Genomic DNA, 17,927 nt, shown 5'->3' on the forward strand with positions numbered 1-17,927 from the left:
GGAGGTGGCACGTTGTCTTCCCATGAATTTCAGGCTGTTTTTCATTCGACTAAGGAATAGCAGCTATTTTGGACAAGACAAATAAAATCGGGGAATAGGATTTCTTAAAGCCCTTGTTAAGCTCAAATTCTGCTCTCACCCCTAGGCAACTGCATTGCAATCAGTGGGGGTACGCAGGCTTAACAGAACACAATTGAGCCCCCCCAGGGTACAGAATTGGGCGGGAGTGGGTACAATGGCCACCATCTTGGCTGACACACTGGGGACTGAACTGAGCATCTCCAGAGCTAAAAGCATGAACCAAAGAGTCAGGGTGTCTTAGCTGGTGGCTGCAACCACTCACATCCTCTGTGGGTTGGCACAGAGGGGGTTCAGTAGCAGGCACGCAGCAGTGGGAGGTGTGTGTGCTTGTGAGTTTGGAACTGGAGCAGCTAAGCTGCATCCCTGCCGTCTCCGGGAAGTTCTGAATAGCACGGACAGAACTGTGCTGGTCCCAAGTGGCCAGGGATTAGTACAGTTTGCTCTAATAATAAATCCAAGATCAACGGCAGGGGCTCACAGCAAGCGAGTGCCTGGTAACAAATTCAAAGGCAGGCACCTGGAGAGTGATTGGTCCTTATCTCCCTGAGGACACACTCCTGCGTGGACTTCATGTGACAGCCAAGACTATAACAGGGTTCAGAAAGGATCTATCCTCCATGAACTTATTGAATTCTATCAATTACTTTTAGCCAGGATGGGCAGGGATGCAAACCCATGCTCTGAAGTGTCCCTAGCCTCTGTTTGCCAGAAGCTGGGAATGGGCAACAGGGGATGGATCACTTGATGATTCCCTGTTCTGTTCATTCCCTCCGAAGCACCTGGCCCCGGCCACAGTAAGAAGACAGGACACTGTGGGCTAGATCGACTATTGGTCTGACCCAGTGTGGCCGTTCTTATGTACATCTGCTCCCTAGCATGTTTTGAAACGCACCTTCCTGTAATATTGCTGAGGGCCAGTAGCACTGTTAATGGAATAGTTCAGAGGGGATGGTACAGGAGAGGGGGACAGATGATTGTACAATCGCCAGGGAGGTGAGCATTGTTTGCCACAGTGAAACATCTGGCTCTTTTTCCCCCTCCCCTCCATGGTCCCTTCCAAACCATGCATAAGAGCGTTCAAACTAGCCAAGAATGACAGAGAGGGATTTGCTGCAAAAGTACGTCCCAGTCAGAGCCCACCCCAACCCCAGACGACTCTCTCTGCTCAGTAAGACTCACCACTGTTCCTTCCCTTCGCCACAGCTGCCCCCTCTCACCAGCATTTAATCAGGACTAGCGGCAGAGCCGGTTGTACGGGGTTAGCCACGGATCCGTAGGAAGAACCCAGCTCCTGGTAACATTGGCAGCTGGGAAGTGGAAAAATGGTTGCTGCCTCTATGTACCCTGTGCCAGAGATTTATCAAGGATACATTCAACACAGCTGATCATTCTGGTCAGGAGACACAGGAATGAATCCACCCTGGGAGTCTATTTTGGTATAACCCTCCCCCACTCCTAACCACCCGCCCACAGTCCCCATGAGAGTCAGGCTCCCATCGAGCCACCAGAAGCAACCCAAAAATTTACCAAGTTGAGATATTTGCCCCTTGCGCCCAAAGGTCTGTTTTAGTTTCCACTCCCACTGCCCCTGCTCTGGGCTCCGGCTGGTCAGTTGCTGATGGACCCCAAGTGTTTAAACAACCAAGATGTTCATTTTTTCCTAGCAACACCATTTCCAGGTGGGGTTTGCAGCAGGAGGCATGATCCAAGTTAGCAAACAGACACCATTTTAAAGAAGCACCATTAACCAAAGGATTTAGAAAGAGATTCCTTTGTATTAGAGATCAGTCAAATGAGTCCAGGGCAGCAGCCTGGGCCAGTGCAACCACTGGTGTCTCGTAGTTCTGCAAACATCTGCCTCTCCCGTGCCCCAAGCAGTAAAAAATTAAAAAAAAACCCCTTCATCTGAAACAGGGGAGTGAGGAATAATAAAAGGAGGGGGAAAAAATCAATAAGCGCCCCCGAGAGAAGCAGCAAGATGTGGCCATGCCGGGGGGTCAGAGAGCCCTTCTGCTTTCTCCGCCAGCGGGCAGCGCGGCTGGGATTGCACCGGGCACACACACACGATGTGCATTTGGAAGTGGCCTGGCCACACATTCCTCCAGCCCCGCCTTAGGAAGTTCATACTGGATCCACGTCGCTCGAGGAGATTCCTGCAACTCCTCCCTCCTGCTCCCATAACACGCCATTCTCCTCCCAGGCGCTCTGAGCCGCTGGGACCCTCAGTAGTAATCGTCCTTCTTGCTCTCAGCTCCTGGGATGCCCCCACGGTCCTTATGCTCCTGCACCAGCTCCAGGTCACCGTTATCATCCACCTCCCCTCCGTGATCCTCCTATTTGCAGGGAAAAAGGAGAGATGGAGAAATCAACACTGAACAGAAAGCAAGAGCCCAACCCAGTCAGCCAAGGGCTGGCCAACATTCATGGTTTCGCCACCAGTTAACGTGGGCTGGGATCCAGTTCTGGGTTTGATTCTTAATCCTGCCACAGCCTTCCCTGGTGACCTTGGGCAAGTCACTGAAAGTCTCTACCCCACCTGTTAAGCTTCCTCCCTCTCACCCTGTGTCTTGTCTCATCGGTTTAGATGTCAGCTCTCTGGGGCAAGGACCATCTCTTAGGCCTAGGTTACACTAGAAAACTAGGTTGGTTTAACTACATTGGTCAGGGTTGTGAAAATTCCACCCCCCCCGAGTGGCATTGTTAAGCCAACCTAAGTCCCCGTGCAAGTCGCGGGGAGGTGGATTTCCTACTCCCATGGGAGAACCCCTCCCACCGGCATAGGTAGGGTCCACGTGGAAGCTGCATTGCTGCAGTGTTTTAAGTGGAGGCAAGCCCTTACTGTGGGTCTGCACAGTGCCTCGCTCACTGGGGCCCTGGCCCCAGGGCATGTCCACATGATCCAATACTTCGGACTCTGGGGAATGCCAGGGCTGCTAATGGGCCATTTGGCTGTCATTCACAGCTAGTGAACATCCCCCAGTATTGAACTGTGTGAACCCCACAGGTGCAAACTGACCAAAGTCCGATTTTTCAAGGACTATTTGAAAAATACTCAGTTCCTACAGGCAGTGCATATAAGAACATACCCTTGGGATTCAGGGAAAGGGTGGGTGGGGCTAGACTCCCAGGGTGTTAAATGGCTGTGATTTACAGTTAATTGGCCAGTTAACACCCTGTCCTTCCCTGGGTTCTGATGCACTGAGTTGGCATCTTCAGGCATGGATACCCAGCCACCTACAGCTGGCAAGCAAATGGAGGTAACTCTAAGTGGCACCTGGCTTGTGCTGTCCTACTCAGAGATCGGCGCTCAAGATTTAGCACAAACAAAACATTCCAGGGCCTCATACTGCTCTGGAGCTCAGCAACCTTTGAGCTGGCCCCAGCTCCACAGGGGGAGCCTCTCCAGGCAGCCTAGGGCCCTGAGCGCCAGCTGTATGAGCTGTTGGCCTGTGAGAGCATCGCTCTCCCTTGCAGGGTGCTTACATGCAGCCGTGCGACTGCTCATTACACGTGTGGGCCCGGACTGGTACTGACCAGGGAACAGGCTAGGGAGAGCCAGGCACAGCTTGGGTCTGTCTGAATAAGATGCCAAATCTGGCGCTGATGTAGCAGTTAACATTCTTTTGCTGAAGCCTGAGGCGCCTTGCTTCCTGCCCCATGGACAGCCCACCACCCACAGGGAACAAGCAAGGTGGGCTTTCTCCCCCTGGGAGGCTTCTGACCAGCAAGGACACTTTGGGGCACAGGAGGGGGAGGGGGCTCCAAGGTAGATTTTTATTACCAACCACGCTCGCCAGCAGCCTGGCCTCTCTCTCTCCTTGTCGGTTTCTAGGAGACAGGCTGCTGCTGGCTTTGCTGTCGCCAGCTTCACTGAATCAGCCAGGCCTAGAGCTTTGCTCTCTGAACCACTTTCCAACAAGCACATCTAGCCGTTAAAATAGCAGAAGAGTCAAAAAGTGCTTCCAGGCCCCTCTCAAATCTCAGATCCCTGTCCGCGCAGGCCGGACGGCACGGGGCCACTCGAATCGGGTACAAAGCGCAGCTCAGGCTCGGAACCCTACCCCCAGGCTTTGGAAAGGTTCCACTCCAGATCCGCTGCCTAGAGACTATTGGGACTGACTACCTAGAAACACATTAGCTTAGGGGTTTGCAAACCTCTGTTTGGGGCCAACATCTAAACAGAGATGGTCTTGGGGACTTTTCCCCTCCCATTTCCTGCCCCCACCCCACCGTCTCCCATCTACCATCGCATAACATCCCTGTGACAACTACAGCACTTACATGGAAAAACAACACTCGGCCGAACTTTAGCACACTGTAATGCAATTCAGTGGCTGGAATCAAAGAAAAGGAGCCAGCATCATCAGGTCTCCAACAACCACCAGCTCCATGCGGTTTGGGAAGTGCGGCTTTAGAGTGAATGCCAGGGCTCCATCCCCACCAAACACTGAGCTGGCGCGCCATTGCAGAGCTGCCCTAAAACTCCAGTACAGAATGCAGAGATTGTGATGGCTAGAACTCGCTACAAAGGGAGTAAGTCCCTGACAATGGTGAATGAATAGCCAGGTTTTTAGAGGAGGGAGGGGAGTCCCTGGAGGAACCCAAATGACCCCAGGAGAGAGGCACGCTATGTCACACCATCCAGGCCTCCAGGAAAAGCTTTCTAAAGCAGTGCAGTCAATTACGAAGGGCGGGGAGAGGAGCAAAAGAGGTCAGGAACACTCCGCGTCCCATCATGTCACTTTCTTTGCCAGCAACCACCCTTCCCACAGGGAGGAACAGCAAAGCTCGTGTCCTACATTGTACAGGACTGCTGCGTTCCTCCCTTGCAACTTCAGGCTGAGCCCACAGATTTACCACCCATCAATCAACAAACAAACACCCCACACGGTGATCTCAGATACAGAGGGAAATGACTTAATGCCCCCAGATGAGACAGCCTTCTCTCACGTAACACTGTCATTTGATATTAGGAAATAATGCCCCTTCTGGGCCAAGGAAGCCCACCCCCCTGCATATGGCAAGAGGGGCCTAGTGTTCAGAGCACTGGACTGGGAATCAGCAGATCTGAGTTCTATTCCTGGCTCGGCCACTGGCCTGTTGGATGACACGGTGCCTCTTCGTGCCTCAGTTTCCCCATCTGTAAAACAGGAATAATGCTACCTCATTTGTAAAGTGCTTTGAGATTTATGGATGAAAAGAGCTCGACATTATTAACTATTTACTCTTCTTACATGCCGTGAGAAAACATTCAGTGGGCTCAGTGGAGATGATGGGCTGAGGGCTCCCCTCTGACCCAGTCGCAGGGCCAGATCTATGGCTAAGGGCTGACCTCGCACTATGCATGGTGTTACGCACAAGCAGTCCCAAGCTTTTACAGGGTTTGTGGTGGGGATCTGGCTGTCGACTGCAAACCCCAAGGAGCTGTTTATTCAGCTTGCGCTTCAGGCCAGCCTGGGGCGAGCTCTTAAGTAAAAACAGTGGGAGCAAGTCGAGCCCATCAGCCAAAGGGCAGTGGTAAGAGCGAGGCAGGAGATGGGGGTTGGGGGGAAGAGATCTAACTGAAGCCTCCCCTAGCCAGAGGCAGGAAGGGGACACTGCATTCGTTTAGCTGGCACTAAGGGGAACAGCACTGCCAACCCTAAATGATCAAAAACCATCAGGTGGGGCCCCAAAATCATGAGACTGGCTTCAAAATCATGAGATTAAAAATACATAAGTGTGAGGCCTTTGCCTTTGGAGCGTTTAGGGTTCACGTTTTCCAGCTGCTCTCCTCTTCTCATGATTATTTACTCCACGACAGAAGCTGCACTGCAGAGCTGGGGTCAGCACTCCTCCACGTTCCACCCTCAAACCCAGCCCAGACTGGCAGATTGTGGGGGCCTGCTCCACTATCCACCGAGGTCAAGGGAGTTATTTCAGCGATTTCCATGTGACTGGGATCAGCCGCCCCTGATCTGCAGAAGGGCTCAGCACCCACAGCTCCCACTGAGGCTCAGGGGGGCCTCTGAAAATCTGGCCCCTTTCTGCCATTGCAGGTCATTCATTTCCCAAACTGTGAGCCAAAAAACCTCAGAATCCCCCCCTGCGAGGACACATCCAGCTTCCACAGATGGCGGCTCCTCAGGCACAGAATGGAGCAGGTGAGGAGAGCTGGGCATTGTCTAGAAATTGCTCATTAACCCCCATGCAAGTCATCCTCCCCCCCAGCCTTGCATTTGCACCTCTGAATTAGAGATCCCTCTTGTCCTGGTTTTGAAGTGGAAATTACATTTAAATGTTACAATCAGATGGCAGTAAAAATTCAAAAGGACTCCACAGGCAGCAATAAAGGGCATCTCCCTGTCTCTTCGCAATCAAAGACCTCAGGGAGGCTCTGTCCAAGGCAAAATTAGCTTGCCGGGGTGCTGCGATTTAGATACTGAATTCATTCTGGGGAAGGAAACTTAGATCTTGATAAAACAGCTCCCCATACACATAGACACAAAACTCCCCGTTTAAATGGAAAGTGGTTCCCGCAATCTTTTCTCTTTTGAAGTTAAATGGAAATGGTTCAATTGAAAGCTCTGCCAGCATGGCTGCGACAATCAGGTTATTCTAGTGCATAATGCCAGGCAGCAAAAGTGACTCAACATGGCTACAAGCAGAAATGAAACAGACATGGTTGCGGTCACTGCCTAACCTAAAGGCAGGACAAATAAACCACCAAAAATAAAACTCGCCTGTAGCGTTGACAATTTCTGACAATGCCCCAGCTCCTGGAGTCCTGTGATTAGGTGTGAACCTCAGCTTTAATTACTTAAAAAAAGTTTCTAGCCCTCCTGGCTGTGGAGAAAATTTTGAAAATGTGACCCCATAAAAGGTCCATAACCAGAAGACAAATATTATATATTATTATTTATTATGTGTATTACCACAGGAAGAACCACCAAAAATGGTTATTTTAAAAAGTCTCTGGCATAACAATAATCTCTCATTGTTCTATTCCTGGCACGGAGATGATGTAGCCCAGTGACAGTACCAGCCAGCGTTTAAATGGGGGAGGGGGAGAAGAGGGGCAGCAAAGGGTCACAGACCTGGCAAAAAAAAACAATTTAAATTGAGCTGGGTTCCTGTAGGGTGAATTTTAAGCATTGTCTGACCAAACCTGCTTCTCCCAGATGACAACAGCCATCACCACTACCACGACATTTTTCAGACCACATTAAGCCCTGAAAACCCTTGGTCTAAATTGTCCAGAAATGAGTTGAGACTGAGACTGCCTAGCTTCAGACACCTTAAAGGGTCCTGATTGTCACAAGGCGGGTGCTCAGCACAGGCTGAAAATCAGGCCCCCCTTTTACACTGTCTCAAGTTGGACACCCGAGACCACAGGTCACTTTTGAAAATGCAGGCAAGTCAGGAAGAGAGGCTACCCCCGGTTGCAGGATGGTTATCTCAGAAATAGAAAAGGAGTCCTTGTGGCACCTTAGAGACTAACCAATTTATTTGAGCATGAGCTTTCGTGAGCTACAGCTCACTTCATCAGATGCATACCGTGGAAACTGCAGCAGACTTTATATATACACAGAGAATATGAAACAATACCTCCTCCCACCCCACTGTCCTGCTGGTAATAGCTTATCTAAAGTGAGCAACAGGTTAGGCCATTTCCAGCACAAAAAACCTGGATTTGTGCTGGAAATGGCCTAACCTGTTGCTCACTTTAGATAAGCTATTACCAGCAGGACAGTGGGGTGGGAGGAGGTATTGTTTCATATTCTCTGTGTATATATAAAGTCTGCTGCAGTTTCCACGGTATGCATCTGATGAAGTGAGCTGTAGCTCACGAAAGCTCATGCTCAAATAAATTGGTTAGTCTCTAAGGTGCCACAAGGACTCCTTTTCTTTTTGCGAATACAGACTAACACGGCTGTTACTCTGAAACCTATCTCAGAAATCTGCAGCTTTGTTTTGTTCAGACAAGTTAACTGTGTGTTTATGCCCCATTGACTTGTGTACATGCTTGCATGTTTTGCTGAATCAGGGCCTTCATGGCCCGAGGCGTGAAATCCAATCACCCACCTATCTCAGCTTGCATAGCAACAAGCCATTTTTAACCACTGATCATGCGTTTATATCAGCAGTGTAGCAGCTTTCCCCTCCATGTCAGCATCCCCAGAAGGAGCCTTGGGATTCCTGGTCTGGCTGCCGCAGAGTTAACAAGAAGTAGCTGAAGATAGGTAATTGCTCTGCTTTGAAAGCAGGCAGAAGCCCAGAGGGGACAGTTTCTGTTGGAGGCACTTATCTCTCGTCCATTATTAATAAACTGGAATAAACAGACGCCACAGCAAAACACAGAGACGCACCGAGGCGGAGGGGGGTTTTCAACTCTGCTCCCAAAATTAGACAATTTAAACCAAAAGATGAGCCAGAGTGCAGAGCTCTTAGCAGGATCGGGCCTTGGTTTGATCAGGGTGGGAAAGCCACACTAACTCAGGGTGGGGGACAGAAGGAAAGAGCCTGAACAGCATGGGGGCACCTGTACAGCCTCCGTGCTTTGGAACGGCTCACGTATGTCATGACTAATGTGGGGGGAGGGGAGGAGGATTAACCAGATTAAAAGCCTTGTTCATCCTGTTTATCATCCAGGGCCTGATTTGCACAGGCGCTGAGCACCAGCGAGTCTAACTGAGGAGAAGGACAACTTGGGGGGTGCTGAGCAACGTTGGAAAGAAGGCCCTGTGTGTGCGCATCACGCTACTACCCGAGGGCCCCCATTGGGATCGGGGCCCATTCTGTTAGGTGCTGCACAAATGCATCGGATAATAATGTCACCTAACTCCTCCACAGTGCTTTCCTTCAGCAGATCTCAAAGGTCAGTATCATTATGCTCATTTTATACCTGGGGAAACTGAGGCACAGAGCAGGGAGGTGACTTTCCCAAGGTCACCCAGCAGGGCCAGGAATAGAACCCAGCTTTCCTGAATCTCAGTCCAGTGCTCTGACCATTACACTGCAGAATGGCACAGTCCCTGTCCCAAAGAGCTTACAGGGATAGGCAGCCTGACTCCTATTCATAGGGTGTTGTGAGATTTCCCCTAACAGCTGTCCCAACGCACAGGTCTGCCCAACCGCTGCACCAGGCTCAGCTCCTGGTCTCAAACACACCCACAGCCGCACGACAGAACAGGAAATGAAGAGGAACCTCAGTGTCGTACAATTTCTTGCTCCTGATCCTCTTGGTAGTCGTCCATTGGCTCTTCCCTGGCTTTGTCCGGCCCAGCGGCATCCTGGAAACACAGGAGGGCAGACTCTGGTAGGTCAGCCTGGTTTAAAGCTCCCAGAAGCACACACCCCACAACCCCAATCCTGATGGAGTGGCAACGCAGCTTTGGAGACCCAGATTTTCATGTATTAGAGCCCCAGGTCTGGAGGATGCTGAATCAAGACCCTGGAACATCAGAGGTGACCCCATCTCTGTTGGGTGCTTGTCCCCAATCAACGCTTCTGCCCCTTTTATCCCACAGGCAGCCAGGGGGGCAGATGGAAGCAGCCAAGTCATTGCCCAGCAGCCACACGCCTTCGCGTCTGCCTGAGCATGGGAGCGCTCTCACGGTAGGGATCAGTGCTGTGCCAGAGCCCTGGGTGTGCAAGCGGTCACCCTGGGTTGAACAGTCCCTACAGACAGTGGGGAAGCATCTGTTAGAGAGAGAGAGAGAAAGAACAAGCTAGCTGGCAGAGCTGGGCAGCGATCGTACGGCTGAGCTAGCATCCAAGCGCCAGGGGAGTGATGTTCTGGGCTCGAGGAGGCACCAGTCCCCCACTCCTCCACCCCACTGCAGTTGCCCAAGTCACATTAGCAAAGCACAGCCGAGCTCAGACCTTCCAGCCAGAAGCCGGCAGCCAAGACCATGAGTTCTACTTGCTGCCCATTAAAATGAGAGATGGCAGCTGTTTGGGAGGCAGCCTGAGAAAACGAATAGCAATTCAGCCTTCCTAGTGCACGGAGGGCTGCAGAGTGCCCCTGCGGCCGGGGGAGGCCACTGGGCTGTGCAGCTCGCCCCGAGAAGGTCTTGAACAGAAGACAGGAGCGCAAGGGGGGGTAATGATCGAGCACTCTCTCCACCCACATGCAGGGCCACAGCCTCAGCTGGGGTCAATCAATGCAGCTTCTCTGACTGTAAGTAAGCTCCGGTGATTCGCACCAGCTGAGGATCTGGCCCATGGCTACTGCCTGTTTGCAGGCTTGCAGGGAAGGAGCCCGGGCTGCTGCAGGGCACCATGGCCGAGCCTGTTAAAACAGGGCATGAGCATTGAGAGAAAGGGTCCGTGGAGGGGGAAAGTCACTGGATCATTCTCCTCTCAATAGCAATGGCTGAGGGCTCTCTGCTCACTTGGGAATATTCATATTCCCTGGAGCCACGGGTTCGAATCCTGGCTGACTCTGTTCAGCTGTTCATCGTTCTAGGAGGCAGCATGGTCCAACAGGCTGGGAGCCAAGACACCCAGGTTCTATGCCCAGCTCCTCCACTGAGTCAGAGGTTGGCATGAGTGGCACTGGCTCAGGAGAGCACCAGGAGTGGTATCGGGCAAGGCATTATGCCCCGCCTGAGCCTGACTCCACCCACAGCAGCCTGCCCAGCCGCAGAGTTAGAGACAAACAGAGCCGGATCTGAGGGGGATTTTCTTGGAGCCTCTTGCTGGCGAGCGTGAAATATTAAAGCTTTCGATAATTTACACCTCCCAGAGAGAAGGACTCAGATATGCTGATGCAGCTTCTGATTTACAGGCCTTCACTCAGGGCAACGATTCAGCACCTCCTCATTCACCTGATGGGCTGAGCTGCGAGTAGGCCATCCGCTCCTGCCCAGAGCTGCATTGACTCATGCTACCCTCCAGACCCCACAAATAGGACCCAAACCAGCTACCCTTACCTGAATACCCTCCCCATTGGGCTCACCAGGGAGCTAATCAGAGCCTAAGGGAGCAGTGCTCCAACACGAAAACCAGCTGACCACCCCGCTCAGAAAAGGAGAACGGAAGCCAGGCATTGTGCTAAGGTTTGTAGCGTTCACATGGTGGAAAGGAGCAGGCTGAGCAGGGAGATCCAGTGAGAGAGAGAAAGGGAAGGAAACAAGAAAGGAAAGGGGGGAAAAACAGACAGGGGGAGTGTTCTGTCCTCTGGTTAGTTCTGTCTTCTCTAGGGCTGTTAACTTTTTCCTTTCTTGTCAGCCATCTGATTGCCAATGCCTTATGCTTATGCAGCTCTGGTGCTGCAGTATCTTGATGCTGCAATATAGACCGTAACAAACTCGTGAGGACAGCCATTCAGAACATAACAGCACAGCAGGGATAGAACGTCCTCAAAAGCATAGGCCTCTCCCACTTGGACTACGGGAGAATCACTGCTTCCTATGAGCAGTATAGGACTTATGACACACAGTGCAGTTCTGATTCCATCCAGTAGTTCATTAATAAGAAACTGACCAAGCTGACTAAGGAGTTTAAATTTTCCTCCCAAAGGAGTGCTAAGTTTGCACAAGTTCTCTCTGCCAGAGCCCTCAGGTCTTTCCTCCTAAGGTACCGGCGCTCTGTCCAAACAGCGTGAACGACTCAGCCTAGCCCTATCCAAAGACAAATAGTTAAGGTACAAATTCTTTTCCTACTAAGGGGCTGGAGGGTTTTATTCAGTAGGTGCAATCCTGCAGTGGTGGGCTCTTTGCTTCAATGTCTGTTCCATTGGTTTGGAGTGTTTTTAGACTTGCTACCAATCATCGGTTTAGAGCCTGACAGAAAAATGCTCCTTTTAAAAACAAGTGACACAGAGAACTCTCGGCAGCCTGTCAAAACAAGCTAATATTTCCCTGCTCCAGAGTCTCGCTCCAGACACAAGAAGCGCTTCACAAGATGCGAGCAATCATCTTCTTGGAGGAGACAAGATTCTCCCTCGCACAGCGTAATTGCCACCAATCCACCATGGTTGCGGCCACATCACAGAAACATGGGAATTGCCAGACTAGACCAAGCAAGGTACATCTAGTCTAGTGTCCTGTCTCTGACAATGGCTACAACCAGGTGCTTCCGAGGAAGTCACGAGAATCCTGAAGTAGGCAGAGAGGGGATAATTGGCCCCCCTACATTCGATGTCATCCTGGATTCTAATAGTTTAAAGTTGGCTTAAGCCCCAAAGTGAAAGATTGTCCAAAATGTTGATTGTCCTTAAGTGTGACAAAGCAGGATATTCTGGCTATCAGTTTCCCTTTGTGAGTCTAGTTAATTTCGTGGCCTTAACTCCCTGGGATTAAACTGTGAAGCTCATTGCCACAGGGTCTGTGAAAAAAGATTTCCTTTGATCGGTTTTCAACGTTTCACCTTTTAATTTAATTGAACATCTCCTGGCTCCTGTGTTGCGAGACTGAGAGGAGAGAAGTTTCTGAGTTACCTTCTCTAGACCTGGCATCAGCTCAGAAGGGGGGGCATATTGAGGGCCACGGGGCCCTTAAGGCTCTAACACTACAGAGATGGCATGGGATATGCCAGGATTCCCAGTTTTCAGCCCTCCTGTGGTTACACCTATTGCCAATGGTGGCAAGTGGCCATAGTTGGAATAATAAAGTCCACCTTACAACCACATTTCTGCCCCCTTCCCTTCACCCCCTGAAGAATTAAGGTCTTGGGTAGCCCCGCTCCCAAAGTGGCACCAGAACAGGCCTAAGAGCAAGTGGGACATGTTTCGCAATAGCTGGGCAGAGAACAGGTGCTGCCATGCCAGCCTCAGAGCAGGTGGAAGAGGGAGAAAGGAGGGCAGCTTGCCAGTGACTCCTGGAAGCCAAAAGAAAAATTGGTCATGACCCAGCTGGGACTCCATAGCTACAAGCTGCCCAGGAGCAGGAGATGATGGGGGAAGGGTTCTCTCACTGCCAGCCCATCACAATACAGCACAGGAGCTTGGGAGTGAAAATTCTCTTGGGGGACATGCATCCTCTCCCTCCCTCCTCCCACTTGTAGGGCCAAGGACCCTCTTCATCCCCCCCCCGACACCCCTCCCTGCAGAAATGGCTTCCCCATCACATTACATTACCTTCAGTGGCTTCTTTGTCTCCTCTTTCCCTAGCACGCTGGGTTCCTTGTATTTGTCTGATTGCACCACCTTCTCCTCAAAGTCCGGCCTCTCCAGCTCGGCCTCCTCAAACTCATCTTCCCCTTGGTTATTGGGGTCCTGAGCAGGGTCTGTGGCATCATCAGGCATCTGGGTGAGAGAAGCCTCTTTTGAGCACCCAGCACCCTCACACCCAGGACACACAGTGGCCAATATGAGCTGGCTTTTTCCATCGCTTAAGCCCAGGCCAATGGGTGGGAGAAGCTACAGCTGGGAATGCCAGCTTCCAGAAAGGGCTTCCCAACTCAGTGCAGCAGTCCTCCTCAGGCTGGATCTTAGGGGTTTTCCCAGATCAGAGTCTCCTCAGATGAGACTATGAGAAGTTACGGCTAAAGGAGGTGATGGGGCCTAGCTAGAACAGGCAATCTTTTTTGGTTACCAGTAATCTGTCCCCTTCACCTCACTTTCCAGCCCTGCTGAAATCCCATGGCATTGTGTATGTCTATTCTTTAGGTCTCTCCATCGGTCCAGCTACGGCGGTAAATGAAGAAACACTCAGCAGAAGTTGAGTCTTAATGAAGTTCTTAGGAAGTCATTGCCTGGAATCTTTAGCAACTGAAGGAAGGAAACCACTTCACATCAGAAACTTGGTTTCCCTCATAGGCAATGAAATAACTCATTGGCAATAGGTGTGATGACCCTAAATCAGTCCCCCCGGAAAGGAAGAAGCTGTACTCTCTGTTTATCAAACTGACCTCAGAAGAAAAAGCTGCCTTTAGCCAAAACAAATCTGCATTTTGACAATGCTCTACACCTTGTTACGTGCGCGATGCTTTCAGATCTAAAGCTCCGGGAACCATAAACCAAGATGGTGTCCTTGGCACAGATGTTCTCAGGAGGTACATTGAACCCTGAGCTCCAGCAGAGAGGGGCAGACACACAGCTCCAGGCTGTGGGAGATTCAAGACTTCTGCCTTGTAGCAGATCAGATAGAAACATACCCTGTCACTTAAATAAAAGAATGGATCAGGAGGGAGAGGTGGCACCATCATCTCCTGTGCTTAATATCTACCATCATTTTGTTTTGGTATTCTCCTCTGTAGGTCACCTGTGAAGAATCTGTTTCCTCTAGTGGAGCTGGATCAGTGTTGACTCCTATCTGTGGGGAATTACCAGTTGGCATTCTCAATGAAAACATCAATGTCCTCCACTCTAGGGAGGGCAGAGAAAGGTGAAAGCCTGTGCATGCGTCAAGGTCATGGATAAAGGTGTGATGTCCCCACAGACCTGCAGGCACCAAGGTGGGCAAAAGAAAGTCAGACAAGCTGGAGATTCAAGACCCTGCCGACGTCATGGAGGCCAGGGAGGAACGCTATAGAATCATAGAATATCAGGGTTGGAAGGGACCTCAGGAGGTCATCTAGTCCAACCCCCTGCTCAAAGCAGGACCAATCCCCAACTAAATCATCCCAGCCAGGGCTTTAGAAATGTGTAGGGAAAGATCACTTAGCTCTGAAGTTACTACTCCTCTTTCTCCACTTTGGGGAGCATGGTCTCTCTCCTTTAGCCTCTCGAAGCCAGGAGAAGGCAGATAAATGGAGCTGAAGCTCTCCCGATGGACATCGATTACCAAACTAATATCGCTTGGCACTTCCATAGCACGTCTCACCTTCAGAGCACTTTACAAACCACCAGCGAATTAGCCGAGCTAGCCCTACCGTCGTCATAAACACCAGTCAGTGCATCGTGTCCCCGGAGCTTGTCAGATAAAATGATGTGCCAGTATATTTTTTCCCCTGCAATCTGACCATCTTTACAGATGTTTGAAACAACCTCCTTCCACGAGGGCAGTGGTCCTAGGTCCTTTTCTACAACCAGCACCTGCTCCTCAGGATCCTTCCTCCCATCCACAGGGCAGAGATCTAACTGGGGCCTATTTAGCCATATGGAAAGGCTGGGTGCTGAGGGCCCCCTGAAGTAACAGGTTTGTGGCCCCCAAGGTGAGAGATTCTGCAACTGATTATATACAAGATGTCATCAAACAGCAAATAAATTAGTCCCCCTCCCCTCATGTGCACACATGCTCTGTTTGACCAGCTCTGCTTCGCCTAACACCCACCAGAGAGAGGTCATTTTGCCTGTTTTTAAGCTAGGAGAAACGGAGGCATAGAAGTGACTTGTCTGATGAGAACGCATGGCAGGGATTGGGATTAGAACTCCCAGCTCTCACTCTGTGCTGACCATACCTCCCCATTAGCACTCGAATGGATGCTAGGAAAACCCCTACTACTCTTCACTAAAACAACACCTCTTGGGGGCAGGGGCGAGAATGGAAAGGTTCTGCTTGAATGGAAGAGTTTGGTGTCCCATCAGCTTCAAGTGATGACAGCATGGTGACGTCTCTTACCATTGGCTCCTGGACCAATGCCTCTTTTCGGGTGTGGATATCCTCTTCTCTTTCAATCATCCCAGCATCTGCAAGAAAAATGAAATGAGTAAATCCGTCCCAGCAAAACCCACAGGGCACTGGCAATGTGACCATTTGGTCCCGTGCGCCGTGGAAAGTTCTCTCTCACTTAGAGAAAGAAAGTGAACTGATCACTCGTGCCTATCTGGGAAAGACACCGCATTGGGTTGTGATGAAGCATCACTGGAACCAGAGAGCAGGCTAGTTACCACACTATGGAACAGGTATAGAGTGGAAACTGATGCAGTGTTGTCTGCCTGTCTCTGCAGACAGTCTGACACAATAGCATGGAGGGGTGTGAACTGCTCCCCATTCATTGCAACGGGTTAATCCTGGTGCCTAACGATAGTATGTTAAAATGTCAACACTGACTGTTTCATCAACGATCACGTTAGTAGGCATCAAGCTAACGTGCTTATTTGCCACGGCTGGATGTAAGGACAGCGCTCGGGGAGCTAGTTGCTGTCAAGGGCAACAGGGAAAGGAGCAATTCAGTCCCCTGCCTCCAAGATCTGAAGTCACCTGCAGAGGCACTTTCACAGCCTCCTTGGTGCCAAAATTCAAAACCACCTCCCGCATATTCGTGGGTGCCAGAAACCCTCTCTACCCAGCTGCCAAAACCTCTCCTGGCATCTATGGTGCAGGTACATGCTGGCGACAAAAAAACCTCTGCGACTATTGACAACTGATGACACGAGGAGGAACGGAAAACACATTTAACACCAAAACAAACGTACGCTCCCAGGAACGTGGCACAGACTGGCAGTGCAGGGGGGATGGGTGCAATGTTTCAGGGTCCAAATCTTGGCATCCGTCTTGTGTGCTGCGTAGGACAGTGGCCTCGACTCATTGTTCTCCCCATGTCAAATTTGCAAGACAGACAACTCCACGTAACAGTAACAGCTTTTGGGGGCAAGGGATTTGTAAGGCCGCCTTTTTGGAGGCTTAACGATCCTTGATGTGCTAATTACACCCATCTGCTTCCTGTTAGGTGGCAAGGTAGCTGGAGTCACACCACACGGCGATTGGCTTACTGAGCCACCGGATGCTCCGTCACTCCATCTGTACGTTCAGGAATTAGTCTCGCTTTCAGTCCCTTGGGCTACTGCAGAGGCTGGGTGGTATCCATGGAAACAACCCAGTTGTGCAGCCAGTCAGAGCATTGCTCCCAGCCCAGCTGTGCCACGGCGGGTTACAGGTCGGCGCCACTTTGCCCTTCGTCGGCGCTTGGCGGTTGAAAATGAAAGGCCGGCGCCCCATGTGGCAAGGGGGAGAGGAAAGGGGAACCGCACAGAGCGTCTGTTTGCGGGAAGCAAGGTGGCTCATTATGTTTATTTCTCCCGTCATACATTTGGGGCCCTGGACAGCCCTTTGTTTTGACCAGCGGGAGGCCCAAACCCCACCGGATCTGGATCCAGATCCGAGTGGGTCCAGCTACCGCATCTGGTTGCGCTGGCTCCAATGGTCATGCTGACCACTGCAGAGGCAAGCAGAGCAGGTTGATGGGGTGATGCAAAGCAGCCTCCAGGATCAGGCTGCCCCGTTCGGCCTGGTGTGTAATCTACAGGCAAGTGCGTCCCAAGGGACGGATGCAGCACCAATCTGTAGCTCTCTGAGGGAACGCGAGGTGCTGCGCCCACTCCTTCACCCCCCAGTCTGGCAGGAGCTGGGAGAGCTGAGGAGGCAACGCACGGGTCCCCTGAGGGTGCACAAAGCAAAGGAGGGGCATCCCATTGGGCTCTGGCCAGTTAGAAGCCGGGTTTATGAGCTGTGAAGAACATCCCAATGAGAATCATGGCGACCACAAGATGGCAGACAGGGGTGTAAAGCAGGGCGCGCTGGAGGGAACCACGGGGTGCTAACAGAATCATGAGATGAGTTTCTAAGATGATCCTCCCATTCAGAAATGATCCCCCCTCCCATTAAACAGCTTCATTTGCTGTAATCTCTAATCCTGGGGTGCAGAGATGGTTCTCCCTCCAGGCTTGTGGTCCAAGTCTGGCTGCATTAGACCTGGTGTCTTTGAAGCCTGGATGCGTTTTTAGTAGCAAAAACAAGCAACAGAAAAGTAGTATTTCTGCCTGAGACGCTTCTCAGGACCCCGGAGGTGGGAAGACAGCTGAGCACTAATCGCCCATTTTGACAGCCCATCATTTATTATCCTTCTCCTAACAATCCTTGACAAGAACGACCTTAACGAAGGTCGGAGGCAGGGAGTTGGGTCAGTGTTTCTGTGCTGTCTGTCATCAGCATTAGCCAAGTTTTCCCTCTTGAAACATTAAGTAAGAGACCAAGAGG

General features: G+C 51.1%; 1 protein-coding gene across 3 annotated transcripts in view; it reads right to left on the minus strand.

The window, feature by feature from the left end:
* Positions 1-1,749: 1,749 nt before the first annotated feature.
* The window catches only part of LOC144276963 (uncharacterized), a 72,084-nt gene continuing 55,906 nt past the window's right edge, over positions 1,750-17,927 (minus strand). For 2 of the 3 annotated variants that reach the window (XM_077837434.1, XM_077837433.1), the window contains 4 exons: positions 15,570-15,637; positions 13,145-13,312; positions 9,282-9,353; positions 1,750-2,414 (listed from right to left, as the gene is read on the minus strand). In XM_077837434.1, the coding sequence (XP_077693560.1) occupies positions 2,304-2,414; positions 9,282-9,353; positions 13,145-13,312; positions 15,570-15,637 (419 nt within the window). In that variant the 3' untranslated portion in view covers positions 1,750-2,303. The remainder of the gene's footprint in view (positions 2,415-9,281; positions 9,354-13,144; positions 13,313-15,569; positions 15,638-17,927) is intronic. The other variant, XM_077837435.1, reaches the window with a different exon arrangement.

The sequence above is a fragment of the Eretmochelys imbricata genome, chromosome 18 (genome assembly GCF_965152235.1).
Source record: "Eretmochelys imbricata isolate rEreImb1 chromosome 18, rEreImb1.hap1, whole genome shotgun sequence".
Lineage (NCBI taxonomy): Eukaryota > Metazoa > Chordata > Testudines > Cheloniidae > Eretmochelys > Eretmochelys imbricata.